This window comes from Ctenopharyngodon idella, chromosome 16 (assembly GCF_019924925.1).
Source record: "Ctenopharyngodon idella isolate HZGC_01 chromosome 16, HZGC01, whole genome shotgun sequence".
NCBI classification, from domain to species: Eukaryota; Metazoa; Chordata; class Actinopteri; order Cypriniformes; family Xenocyprididae; genus Ctenopharyngodon; species Ctenopharyngodon idella.
In genome coordinates, this window is record NC_067235.1 from 11339455 (window position 1) to 11354005 (window position 14551).

At 34.8% G+C, this 14551-nt stretch overlaps 1 protein-coding gene across 1 annotated transcript in view; it reads left to right on the top strand.

The window, feature by feature from the left end:
* Positions 1 to 14551, top strand: part of clcn1b (chloride channel, voltage-sensitive 1b) — a 40625-nt gene that overhangs the window by 11685 nt on the left and 14389 nt on the right. Inside the window, exons 2-8 of the mRNA XM_051866524.1 lie at positions 2554 to 2773; positions 2876 to 3007; positions 6096 to 6224; positions 6711 to 6844; positions 8678 to 8755; positions 9743 to 9821; positions 13752 to 13877. Coding sequence (XP_051722484.1) covers positions 2554 to 2773; positions 2876 to 3007; positions 6096 to 6224; positions 6711 to 6844; positions 8678 to 8755; positions 9743 to 9821; positions 13752 to 13877 — 898 coding nt within the window. The remainder of the gene's footprint in view (positions 1 to 2553; positions 2774 to 2875; positions 3008 to 6095; positions 6225 to 6710; positions 6845 to 8677; positions 8756 to 9742; positions 9822 to 13751; positions 13878 to 14551) is intronic.

The window sequence follows — 14551 nt, forward strand, 5'->3', positions numbered from 1 at the left end:
TCTTATTATTACTAATTAGTATTACTTTCAGTAATTACTTATTAATAATTAAGATGACATTTACTTTAATAAACACACACGCACACACACACACACATATATATATATATACACACACATACATACATACACGCATACATACACTTAACAGATCATTATTTAATGTACTTATTTAATTATATGTTCATACCATTAGTAATTAATATGTCCTTAGTTATTAATATCCTTGTTTTACCCTGCCATTAACATTGAATGTACTGACTACTGGTTTACTATATAACAATGTTAATAATTAGATTTTTTTTAATCACTGTCAATTGTTAGTAAAAGAGAATGATTTTAATTTGTGTGCTGAAATTAGTTGAGTTGAAATTAATATACACTACCGTTCAAACGTTTGGGATCGGTACGATTTTTTAAAATGTTTTTAAAATAAGTCTCTTATTCTCATTATTTGACTTAAAAAAAACAGTAATATTGTGAAGTATTACAATTTAAAATCACTGTTTTCTATTTGAATATATTATGAAATGTAATTTTTTTTTCTGTGATGTCAAAGCTGAATTTTCAGCATCATTACTCCAGTCTTCAGAGTCACATGATCCTTCAGAAATCATTCTAATATGCCGATTTGATGCTCTAGAAACATTTCTGATTATTATCAATATTGAAAACAGTTGTGTACATTTTTTTTTTTTTTTTTTTTTCAGGTTTTTTTGATGAACAGAAAGTTCAAAAGAACAGCATTTATATGAAACCGTTTATATGAACAGTTTATATTATTTATATGAAAAGTTTGGGGTCAGTAAGATTTTTTTTTTTTAAAGAAATGAATACTTTTATTCAGCAAGTATGCATTAAATTGATCAAAAGTAACAATAAATACATTTATAATGTTACAAAATATTCTATTTCAAATAAATGCTGTTCTTTTGAACTTTCTATTCATCAGATAATCCTGAAAAAAAAAAATGTACACAACTGTTTTTAACATTGGTAATAATAATAAATGATTCTTGAACAGCAAATCAGCATATTAGAATGATTTCTGAAGGATCATGTGACACTGAAGACTGGAATAATGATGCTGAAAATTCAGCTTTACCATCACAGGAATAAATTCTGTTTTAAAATGTATTAAAAGAGAAAACACAGTTATTTTAAATTGTAATAATATTTCACAATATTACTGTTTTTACTGTATGTGTAATCAAATTAATGTAGCATAAGAGACTAATTTTACAAACATAAAAATCTTACCGATCCCAAACTTTTGAATGGCAGTGTAAATTTTGGCCTACATTTTGCTGTCTTATCACAACTTCCAGAAAAGTTCAGAATTTGTTCTTGGGTTTTGCATTTGGAACACTGTATTTTAAATGTAACTTATTTATATAATTTAGTGATTAGGTCTTAATGATAATATAAATGTTTCGCTGACTGATAAAGCTAATAATTAAATCCCCCAAATTTGTTGGCCATTCATGATGTCATTTTATCTTATTTTAATTCTAGCATGCTTTTATTTATTTATATATTTATTTCACACTTTACATATTGAACTAAATACATCAAATACAAACACTGAATATTTTGAGTCATACATACTGTATACATTGAGCATTTCTTGTTTTTGAGTGGGCATGAGGTGGCTGAATCTGATCCCTTCAGTCTCGCACCATGTGGGGTCTGTGCTGCTCGAAAATGTGTGTATGTAGGCGTGTGTATTAGGTGTAATGGAAGGAAGGTGAAGAATCTCTTTGTGGATCACTTCCTCCTTTACTGGCCAATAGCCAGAGTATTGTCTATCCTGATGGACATCTCATTATTTTTGCATTTGTATACTTGTGTAGTAAGAAATCAGAATTGACCATTATTTTTTTATATATGGCCTCCATTTAGTTTGCAACGTTTTCTATGTTCCAGTCCATTTCTGATGGAAAAAATCAAGTCTCGTACTATATTTTTTCTCGTTCAGTATGCCACACGGATATACATCACAATAGGAAAGAAAAGTTGAACGCAGTTTCCGGTTCATGGCGACTTTAATCTGTTCTTTCTTTCTTTTGGGGTGTTTGGCTTTTTTTTGGTTCGTGCAATATACTTTGCAGTTTGAGGGCTTGATTTTCAAGGTGAATCTTGTGTGTGTCGGTCTACTGTATGATTGAGAGTATCTCGGGGGAGCGCTTTTTCCATTCTGCCCTGTTAGACAGCCTGACTATTTCTGTCTGACATATACAAATGATTGTAACTCACCACCACACACTTACAGTGATTCACTTCACATTCCCACAAGTATTCACATGCACGCAATCACACTGAACCATTGAGCACTCTGAACTCTGAAATTTACGTGAAATCAGGACGTCAAAGGATTTCTCACTACTGAATTGCAATTATCTACATCATCAAGAATATTTACACATACTCTGTTTTGCATTTTCACTGCAGTAACAGCAGATTTTACCTCCATTTTCTTCACTTTGCTGATCAATGTAGGTGTCATGTTGTTATTTCTGTTCTTGTTAGAAAACCGCGTTCTGTCTCTTTCAGCTGTATGGGGAATATCGGGAGCAGCTGGGTAATGTTGCCAGACGGGAGGCCACACGTCTGTTGACTGAAAGGCAACGGAAGAGGCATGCCAGCAATGCCAAGGCAACCAGGAGAGGCCATGGCCGAGCACATCATGCCAACCTGGATGTGGGGCCCATGACACCAGGTTTAAGCCCCTCCTCGTCTATAAAGAAGCCACGGCCCTATTCCAAATGCCAGGGTGAGTGATTGAAGAAAACTAAAAATCACATGCACTGTTCTAAAGTGCAGATAAAATGCAATGTCTAGTGTGAATAGTCATTAGAATGTGTTTGTTTTGCAGACTGTTTAGCCCGAATCCAGAGGTATATTGTGACAAAGCTGGGGGAGGACTGGATCTTCTTGGTTCTTTTGGGTCTCACTATGGCTCTGGTTAGCTGGAGCATGGACTATGCCAGTGCCAAGAGTCTACAAGGTATATCACAGTATGTGCCTATTTGGTGACACTTAGGGTGCTTTCACACTAGCACTTTTGGTGCGCACCCGGGTTCGATTGACGTCAGAGTTCGGTTCGTTCGGATGATGTGAACCCTGCTTTCCAAACTCGGGTGAGCACTCAAGAACCGTGTCCAAGCCTGCCTAAAAAGGGTGGTCTGGGGTATTGATATGAACCACAAGAACCATAGATATGAACCATAGACGGACAACGCGTCTCCACTTCCTTCCACTGTAGAAAAATTAAGCTAAAATTACGGTCATTGCCAATTACTTTTGCTGATAAATAAACATGAATTTCTTGTTCCAGGTAACACAATTGAGTAAACATAGTTAATTTACATATACTACAGACATTGTAATAATACAAAGCATTTTGAAAATTGCCGAAGTTACACTTCAGTGATACACTATGAACAAAGAAAATGAAGTATATGCACAATAAGGGATATACACCACACATTCACTCTTGGATAAGTGTTCAAGGATCTTGTGATATGGCATGGTGGTCCAAATCAAAGGTCATCACTGGCCAACTGTGGCCCAGGGGCCCTGGTTTGGGCATCTCTGATTTTGAAAGACCACTACTTCTAAGAAAAACTATTCACTGTAGCTGAAGGAAGGACACCACCTCAGAGAGCCAATTACTGATACTGGGAACAGAGACGGAGTTCCATCTCTTAAGGATAATTCTCTTGGCAATTGTCTTGCCAAAATGAAATAATAAAGGTACCCTTCACAATTCACAGTGATTTGTACACTGTAAAACATTTTCAGCTGGTTAAACTTAGAAATGTAAGTTCACCTGCTGCCTTAAAAATGTGAGTTAACTCAACTTGAAAATTAGCTTTGTTTCAACTCAAAAATAGTCAAGACAACGCATTACTTTAAGTTAAAATTTAAACTTAAAATAATGCATTGTCTTGACTATTTGTGAGTTGAAACAAAGATTATCTTCAAGCTGAGTTAACTTATGTTTAGTTGAGTTAACTCACATTTTTAAGGCAGCAGGTGAACTTTAATTTCTAAGTTTAACAGCTGAAAATGTTTTACAGTGTACTTGTACTATACACATAATCTTGCTATGATCTGAATAATCAGGAATAATAAGAAAAATATGAATAGTTATACAAGTTAAACATTATATTAATTATTAAGGTATATTTATGCATTAAAATCTGTCAGAAAAATATACAAAAATTGTATCTTTAAGGGTGCAACACCTTGTCACAGGGTTGAATACATCAAGTACGCAAAGGTGCCAATGTGCCTTAATTATGCATAATTATTCCTTGCATATTTGTACCCTAGAAGTAAAATGTTTTCGACTGAATGAAGTATAATTAATTTAATTTAATCAACACCCACTTTAATTTGTTGTGTCATATGTTATCATGTCTTATAATACTGTTATATTGCAAATGTTAAAAAATATCGGTAACACTTTACAATAAGGTTCATTAGTTAACTACATTAGTTAACATGAACTAATAATGAACTACACTTCTACACCATTTATTAATCTTTGTTAGTTAATTTTAACATTTACTAATACATTATTAAAATCTTGTTAACATTAGTTAATGCACTGTGAACTAACGTGAACAAACAATGAAATATCTTAGATGACAATTTGCATTACATATTACATTATGAATACCTATATTTACAGGCATGAAATGTTACCATGTTTGAAGGAAATGAAAGAATTACCCTGTAAAGCCTGACATGTGAAATAATAGTCCAAATTTCTAAAATAGTTTTAATAATAGTCACAATTTTTGAAATGGGACAGTTTATTGAACCTTTCAACAAAATCTAAAAAGATGTATGGCTCATATAGTATGATATAGGAGAATATGGATGAAAAAAACAGCTCAATTTTATTCAGAGGCCCAAACTGAGCAAAAATACTGTATGCAGTTACTGATATTTATATGGCCAAAATTTAAAATGAAATTCTGATAGCTTGTAATGTAAATCAATGAGATCTATAACAGTATAGCAGACTACTTGCAAAATGCATATAAATATCAGTTGTCACTCAATATCTCCAAACAATATTTCGGTAACACTTTACAATAAGGTTCATTAGTTAAACATTAGTTAATATATTAACCAACATGAACTAACCATGAGCAATACATTTGTTACTGTATTTACTAATCTTCATTAACGTTAGGTAATGAAAATACAGTTGTTCATTGTTTGTTCATGATAGTTCACAGTGCATTAACTAATGTTAACAAGATTTCAATAGTGTATTAGTAAATGTTGAAATTAACATTGACAAAGATTAATAAATGCTGTAGAAGTGTAGTTCATTATTAGTGCTACTACTAATGTAGTTAACTAATGAACCTTATTGTAAAGTGTTACCAATATTTCTTAGTATTTTATTGTGGGGGCAAAACGATTGAGAGATGAACAAATAAATGTTCCTCAAAATCCTGATGTATCATATTTGATACTCGCATTTAACATGATTTTTCTAAATTGTATGGATGATCAAGTAAACCTAAGTGCTTTAGTCCAGTAAGTATTCATCTTAGAATATTATTAACAATATAAAATATATTCTTATGTTTACTTTATAAAAATCAGTAAAGATTTCACAGCAAAAGAACGCATGTAACATGACTTGAAGATTGACAGTTTTAGAATTATATTAATGGCTTTTTACTTGCTAAAAAAAAGTATAAACTATCAATTAGATGACAGAAGGCATGTACAGTAGTACAAGATTGTTTTTGATCATGTTAATGATAATTTAGGCCTTAGAAATATGTGTATCAAATATGATACAGTAGGCTTTATCGGGTTAGGAGTTAGCAATGAAAGTCTTTCATGACTTTTAACTGAGATGCTAATTGAATGAAATGATAACTTTCAGTTGTACTTGTAACTCTGTCTATCAGATAACAAATATTGGTCAAAACGTTTTTTGTTTTTTTTAAACATTAAACTTCTTTCCTTCCCCACTTATAGTGGGACCTGCTTATTTGTGAGAAAATAAAAAGTGTCCTAGAACTTTTCTTCTACCTCTCTCTTTTTCCTCTCTCTAACAGCATATAAGTGGATGTACGGAGAGCTGAAAGGGAATGTGGCTCTGCAGTATCTGGCCTGGGTCTCATATCCTATCATCCTCGTCGTCTTTGCATCCCTCTTCTGCCATTTGGTCGCTCCACAAGCTATAGGTATGTACCATTTCATCATCCTCTCATTCCTGCTTTTATTTCTCTATATTCTTTCTTTTTGTCTCTGTCCTTTTCACTTGTACTCTTCTATTTTGGTTCTCTGTTCAGTGTCACAAATCCATCAGGCCTTTTTCTCTGTTCTGTCATCTGTTCATAGCTATTATACTTTATATTCAGTCTTTGTCTAGATTTTGTCCTCAATCCACCTCAACCACCCACAATACATCAAATCTTCCTACCCTCTTTCCAAAATTTGATCATCGTGGTCTCGTTTTCTCTTGCTTCCTTTCACCTCTCCACGCCACAATTGTTTTGATAGCTTTTTCATGTGCCCCGCATCAGACTAGAGGATACACGGCAGTCTTTTTTCATCTTTAATAATCACCGTGACTGGATCTACACTGTGTAAAATTATGTTTGTGTTTTTATAGATTAATTTCACGCTCCTCGTTCCCTCTCTCTTTAAATCTTTTATCTGTCCCTCAGGCTCTGGGATCCCTGAGCTCAAGACCATCCTCAGAGGTGTGGTGTTAAAGGAGTATCTGACGCTCAAAGCATTTGTGGCTAAAGTCATTGGTCTTACAGCTGGTCTAGGCAGTGGTATGCCCATCGGAAAGGAGGTGGACTTCTTCTACTTCTGTTTTATTTTAAATATAAATGTATAACATTTTATTGAATTTGAAATTGTTTTATAAGTTAATTAATTTACCTATTTTACTGTAACAAAGATTAACTTAATGAAGATTTTGTCTGTCTGTCTTGCTGTTAAAGGGTTAGTTCACCCAATAATTAAAATTCTGTCATTAATTACTCACCCTAATGTTGATTCAAACCTGACTTTAGTTTATCTTCGGACCTCAAATGAAGATCTTTTTGTTGAAATCTGAGAGCTTTCTGTCCCTCCATAGACTGCCTATGTAACTGACACTTTGACGCTTCAAAAAGTTCATAAAGAGATTGTAAAACTAATCCATAGGAATTGAGTGGTTTAGTCCAAATTTTCTGAAGAGACACAATCACTTTATATGATGAAGAGATTGAATTTAGGCTTTTATTCACATTTATACTACAGGGCTGTTGAATGCTGATTGGTTGACGAACGCTCTAAGGTTCTAAGGCAATTATTTTCAGGGAAAAGTAGTTCCAGGCAGGTCTTGACCGCATTACAGTTCCATATCATTTCGCCAAATGATTTCAGTTATTTCAAAGGTCCTTATAAACTACAAAAGCAAAAAAAAAAAAAACCCACAACGACACTGACAAGCAAATAAATATAGTAAACAATAGGATAAAAACTTAAATGGTTTTTGCCACAAAATATGTTTTATTATGTCCTGAAAACACTGATATCAGTGGCTCAAGCCTCCGTTACTAGTTCTGAAATGACGTTTTGGAATTAGCAATGGAGGCTGGGGTTGGAATGCGTAAGAAATTAGTCCCACACACAAGAGTGTTTTAAGGGCAAAAACCTGACAAATGTCTTGAAATACAACATCAGAACAGTGAGATGTGGTAACTGTAGTATAAGCGGAATAATTGACTCCGGGCTGTTGAATTGTTAGAAAATAATGCACACCTCGCTTCGTATCGTGGCCACGTTACCACCTCGGGTGTGCATTATTTTCTAATAATTCAACAGCCCGTCATCAATAATTCCTTACATAAACATTCATCAACTCACACATCAGTTGTGGTAAACAAAAGCTCAAGAATGTTTGCTTGACGCGTGCGAGAACCAGTGAGGTTCATTCTTGTGTGTTTCGCAGCACCATTGAGTGTCCGGAAGAGGTTTGTTCTTGTGTGTCAAGCAGTTTCAGTTGAGCTTCTGTTTATGTTTGCTGATCAGTGTTTATATTTGAATAAAAGCCTACATTCAATCTGTTCATCATTTAAAGCGATCGAGTCTCTTCAGAAAATTAGTAAACCACTTGATTCATATGGATTAGTTTTAGGATCTCTTTATGAACTTTTTGAAGCATCAAAGTGTCAGTTGCATAGGCAGTCTATGGAGGGACAGAAAGCTCTCAGATTTCATCAAAAATATCTTAATTTGTGTTCTGAAGATGAACGAAAGTCTTACGGGTGTGCAACGACATGAGGGTGAGTAATTAATGACAGAACTTTATTTTTTCATTTTTGTTGTCTGCATCTCTATCTATCTATCTATCTATCTATCTATCTATCTATCTATCTATCTATCTATCTATAGTTTATCTGTCTATCTCTCTGTCTGTCTCTCTGTCTGTCTGTGCATCCATCCATCCATATTCTAATTCTCATATTCTCCTTTTCATCTATTAGTTCAGACATCTTGCTAACTGGTTGCATCACTAATTGCAGCTCTTTGTTGAATTCAGAGAAATTAATTTTGTTACATAAATTCTCTTCATAGATACAGTACATTATTCATCTGCTGCAGTTTTATTGATTAATAACCTCCATTGAATCCTCAGGGTCCTTTTGTGCATATTGCCAGTATTTGTGCGGCAGTGCTGAGCAGGGTCATGTCCATCTTCACCGGTGTGTATGAGGTAAAAATCAGCCCCTGTGAGTTCTTTGTCTGTGTGTGTGTGTTTGTGTGGCATGAATGTGTGAGCTTCAGAAGCTGCTGACCTTAATCGCTGATCTAAGATCAAGTTACCTTTCATTGGCATATAAATTACCACTCCACACCACAGCCATCACAGGTGAGTTGACAAATGCCAAAACCGGTCTCTGATCAACAGTTATACTCGGTTTAATATTACAATCTGTGTGCGTGATTAATGTTCATGAATTTAAATATATTCTAGAGACATACTAATTGCATATTTCTCTGCTCCCATTCCCTGTATCCTCATCTTATCCCTGTCTCATTGTCTCTCCCTTAACACCTCATTATTTTCGTCTGTCTGTAATAATAGTGTTGGTTTTTTTGGCATGTGTCTTGAATTTGTGTGTCCTGATGCTGTTATTTTAACCCCACCCAAATCACCCAGAATAGTGCCCATGTTCAGGATCTGCTGGTGTGTGCCTGTGCGGTGGGAGTGGCCACCTGTTTCGCAGCCCCAGTGGGAGGCAAGTCACGCCCACTTTTACCCAGCATGCATTGCATTGTACCATGTATATGTATATTCAAAACATAATGTTCATCTCACTCTCATCTCCTTTCTCTTGTTTAGTGTATTTGTGCTTAGTTGGTATGTGTGTAAAGCTTTGGTTTGCCTTTCCTCGCCACATTGAACAAATCCACAAAATTGTTTATTCACTTAATCCTTTTGTTTTTCCCTTTGCTTCCTTTTATCCATCATTCCCTTTATTTCTCCTTACATTCGGCTCTACTCTGTCTTCTTATTTCTCTTTCATCTTTACTTCTCTCTCCCTCCTACGCAATGTACCCGCTGACATTCCAAATCTATTCTTCTCTTTACATCCCTTCATCTCCCTCCCCTCTAACACCCTCGTTCTCCTTTTTGCTTTCACCTCAAACTCCCTCTCTCTTTTTCCTCTTTCTCTCTCTTCTGTCTTGGTGTCAGTAGAACCCCTATGGTTACACAGACATACTGACAGTAGGATGTGCTGTTGGGGTGGGCTGCTGTTTTGGGACTCCCCTTGGAGGTAAAAAATCTCCCCTTCTTTCTGTCCCTGTTGATTTCAGTTCCTCTTCATTCTCTTTCAGCTTGATGCCTGCTGAATAATTAACCTCATCAACTCTTCACAGTTAAAAGCACCCGTGTGTTATAAATTCATATGCTGTGCATGTTTTATGTATCTTAAACAGTGTGTATACTCAGAGGAGAGCATGATAAAGAGGGTGCTAAAATATTTTAAGTACTTTAGAGAGTGCATGTGGATTTTTATAAGTGTATGTGTGAATGTAAATTCCTTCTGAGCTTGCATAACTCTCAATTTGTTTTTTCTCGTTAAAATTTTGAGGTGAAGTGTAATTTCTTTTTTCTTTTTTTTTTTTCTTTTTTCTGATGATGATAAAATACATTTTCAGGTCTTTATACTATGTTTCTAGAGGTTAGCTTATGACGTTAGCAAAGTTTTTAGCGCCAACAATTCAAATGTTTGTAAAAAATGATCTTTTTCTATCCTCATTTTCACTCTCTGGATTTTACATTTTCCAGAAATGCATTTAAACGGCCACTGCCATGATTGTTGATTGTAATTGCACAGTATCCATGTAACTATGTGTATATATACATACTGCATAAACTACACACTACGACATATATTCAACTTGACTACGCTTTCTTCACACAATATATTAAAATTCAACTAAAGAAAACATTGTTATTTTCATGTATGTACTGATTTGATTAGCAACACTCAATGACACACTTGGTCTCATAATAGCGTTAAACGCTGCTAAACATTTATTACAAACACACTTATAGATTATAAAAAATGTACCTACCGGCATTGCCTCAGAGGACAAAATACTTGGCACTGCCGGAGATTTCAGCACAAAATATTTTGAAAAACCGGCAGCACATAGAGCATAATTAAGAAAGCAGTCTGGTGTGAAATGACACAAACAAAAAATAAACTTCAGCCATCTATTTCTAATACTTTGTTCTTTTGGAAGAGTGTATCCAGTTTTTGGAGGTGCAGTTTGTCTACATCCAGGGACAGAATGACTTTGGATGGTCTTTTTCGACATTTCACAACTGTATCTGAGTGTCTGAGAGAAAATCGTGTTCCTGGCATTTCAGAAGGGTGGAAAACAAAAATTCATATTTTAAAACGGGGAGTTAGCTTTGAGGTATGATACTTGGCAGTATGTATTTATTGCAGTATGTATTTATTGTAGCGTAACCTCTTATACGTGCAAATATCAAGGACATTTTGATTTTCCATTTCATGACCCCTTTAACATCCAGAAAGATCTATAAACAATTGGTAGGTGAATTTCCCAAAACAGTGTAAACACTGTGGCGGCAATATTACTCTTATTATTACTATTATAATATTATCACAGAGTGCAACAGTGACCATCCATATTTTCATTTTTCAGTGGCCTTGGTTCCAGAAGTATTTTTCCCATAGAGATTTAAAAAAAAATCTGTTAAAGAGCTGAAAGACATGAACCAGACCAATCAGCTGTTAGGTGAATCACAGCAAAGTATTTGAAAATCAGACAAAACACAAATGTACAGGAATGTTTTTAACAGCTTTAATGAGAGAACCAGAGTCTCGTGAAGCATTGCAAAAGACACTCTAACTGAAAACGGAAAAATATAAAACTTAAAACATGATATGAAAAGAATAAAAGAAGTTGAAATAATGCAGACTAGTGGCTTCAACAGAAGCAAATACCATCGATTAACAACCTCGTAGCTCATAGAAGGTCTGTCTTTAAAGGATTATAAGTTATTGTTAAAAAAGATTAAGAAAATGAATGGGATTTTTACTTTCTGAACCCGAATGTATTGCACTCTTTAGACCTTAGTCAGGGTAGTGCCATTTTTTATTTTTGACAAAAATGAAAACAAGACTAAAGTGTAGAAGTGTGTTCAATGGATTGTACTGTTGTTTAATTACATAATTGTTCAGCTGATGAAACATCTTTCCAAAAGACTTTCAGTAGAGGAACACTCCATAAAACAGTTTTGAAAGTTTTGAAAATGACAAGTGATTGTGTACCTTTGTACATTGCATGCTATTGTAAAAGACTGTAAGTCTGTCCCTCACAGCCTTGTTTTCATCCGCATAAAATGGCGTCTACCCTGACTAAGGTCTATTACTATAGTGGTTTGTTTATGCATCTTGACCAGCCTGACACAGCAGCCAGTTCAAAAATTCACTTTTCAAATGGTTTTGAACCCTTTGTTCTATAAAAATGAAACCTAGGACACCTGATTCCTCTCAACATGCTGATTATATTCAACATCTTATTAAGACTCTGCCCATTACAGTAGTTGCCTTTTTTTTTATTCATTTTTTTGCTACTCCTTCAAATTTTGTCCAGTTCTTACGGAAATTGGCTCAGATAATGTTTGGACCGAGCCACACACACACACACAAAGACTGAACAGAATTTTTTTTATTAATCTTTGTTCAAAAGTTACGATGTCATAAACTTAACGATGTCGATCCAAAATTGGTTCAAAGGCTGTCTTTGATCAATCGAAACAAAACTCGGTCTGCTTCATCTGAACCATGTTCTGATGGTCAGTGCCAAATTGGGGAACAGCACCACCTACAGGTCATGAGATCTGAAAAAAACTGCTATGTTTGCTCATAACTTTTGAACAGTTTGTCTTGAACAATCTTGGTCTCTATGGATTCCTTGTGTCATGCCAAATCTGTGGATATGGATTTTGTCAGGACCGGACGAACTAGCGGTCCGCCATTTTGAATTTTCCCATAAATTGCAATATCATTTAAACTATTTGATATATTGGCACAATCATACAGTAGACAGCATGTCCTTAAGGTACCTGAGAAGTTTGAATACAGCACCACACCTAGCTTTTCAGAGATATGGTTTTGTTTTTTTTTTTGTTTTTTTTTTTGTTTTTTTGCAAAAATGCTTATAACTTCTGAAAACATTGTCGAAATTTTGTTTTGTTTGTTTTTTGTTTTTGGTTTATGGCAATTCCAACGATATCTCATTTGTCATTTTCCATCAATTTGCCTGTCCGCCATATTGAAGTAATTGAAAACTGTTTTTTTGCTACTCCTACAAATTTTGCCCAAAATCTGACCAAGATGATCTTTGGACCGAGCCGCACAGAAATGACTGGACAGATTTTTGATATTTGCTTTCGTTTCCAATAAATACCTTTCTGAAGTCGACCATCACTGCGTTTGTTGTCCTTTTCTAAATAGCTTAGCATGCAAATTCTTTATAATGTGGCCATAAGCTGCATTAGTGGTTAAATTAGCTTAGCATGCTAACCAGTTAACATGCTAACTGATGCCATTCTTGCCTTGAAACCTCTTTTCGGTAATATGGAAAATGTGTGTCCTCTGTGGCGCACTGTGATAAGCGTCAAGCCCAAAACCTTTCAGGTCATGGGTTCGAATGCTGTGTGGAACATGCCCAGACCACAAGAGGTTCTGTTGCCAGAAATTGTACAAAAGTTGCTTCTGTTTCAGACATTGCTTAAAATAAAAGCAGTGCATTTATACACAAAATCTTAATAGTGTTTTGTGCTTTTGAGATTCACATTGTAGAGCCTTTGACTGTTTAGTGTGATCCACTTTGATGTGCTTGCTGTGATTGTTATGGTTGCTGTACTTGCTGTGCTTAAAATACTTGCATTGCTTGCAGTTGCTGTGCTTGAGGTGCCTTCGGAGCTTGGCCCCCGTTGCTGCTTGCAGTTATATTTTTGAATTATTGTTATTTAACAATCTATTTATTATTTATTGGTTTATTATTATTAATTATTATAATAAGTATTAAATATTATTTGTGAATTGTTGTTGTTATTACCTTTCACCTCTTTTGGACCCTTCTGTTCTCTAAATTGCTTTCTCTGCTTTTATTTAACTTCCTTTTGTTTTATTTATATTTATTCTTGCTCTGTCTCCCAGGTGTGTTGTTCAGTATTGAGGTCACGTCAACATATTTTGCAGTGAGGAATTACTGGAGAGGATATTTTGCTGCCACATTCAGTGCCTTCATTTTCCGAGTGCTGTCAGTGTGGAACAAAGATTCCGGTGAGACACACACACACACACACACACACACACAAGCAGATATGATAAATGAATAATAAATTAATTTCATGGTATATGTCAAGCTGTCCACTGCTTACTGATCTCTATAAATTAAATACATTATACAACATTTAGTTTCGGTCCTCAATTTTGATAAGCCAAGGAGTGTTTCAAAAGTGCTGATGTACAATCCAGCAGCACTGGGACGTTTGTATCACTCTCTGTTTGTAGTCTGTGTATTAGTGGTGGGGAATATTTGCAGGTTACTTTGTTACACCAGTAGATGAGTGAGTCACTGAATCATTCACTCTACTCTAATCATTATCCTACTTTATCTTCATTTGGAATGGTTTTCATTTGAGGAGCAAAAATAGACAAAGTAACTGGCAATATTGTGTTTAAAATGTAAATTACTTTTTTAACTATTTCATGTGTAAAAGCAATATCATACATTCAATCTTAGTGTTGTTCTGAAAGGGTCAGTTCACCCAAAAATGAAAATAATGTCATTTATTACTCACCCTCATGTCGTTTCACGCCCGTAAGACCTTCGTTCATCTTCAGAACACAAATTAAATTTAAAAAAAATTTGTGTTCTGAAGATGAACGGAGGTCTTATGGGTGTGGAACGACATGAGGGTGAGTAATTAATGACAGAATTTTCATTTTTGGGT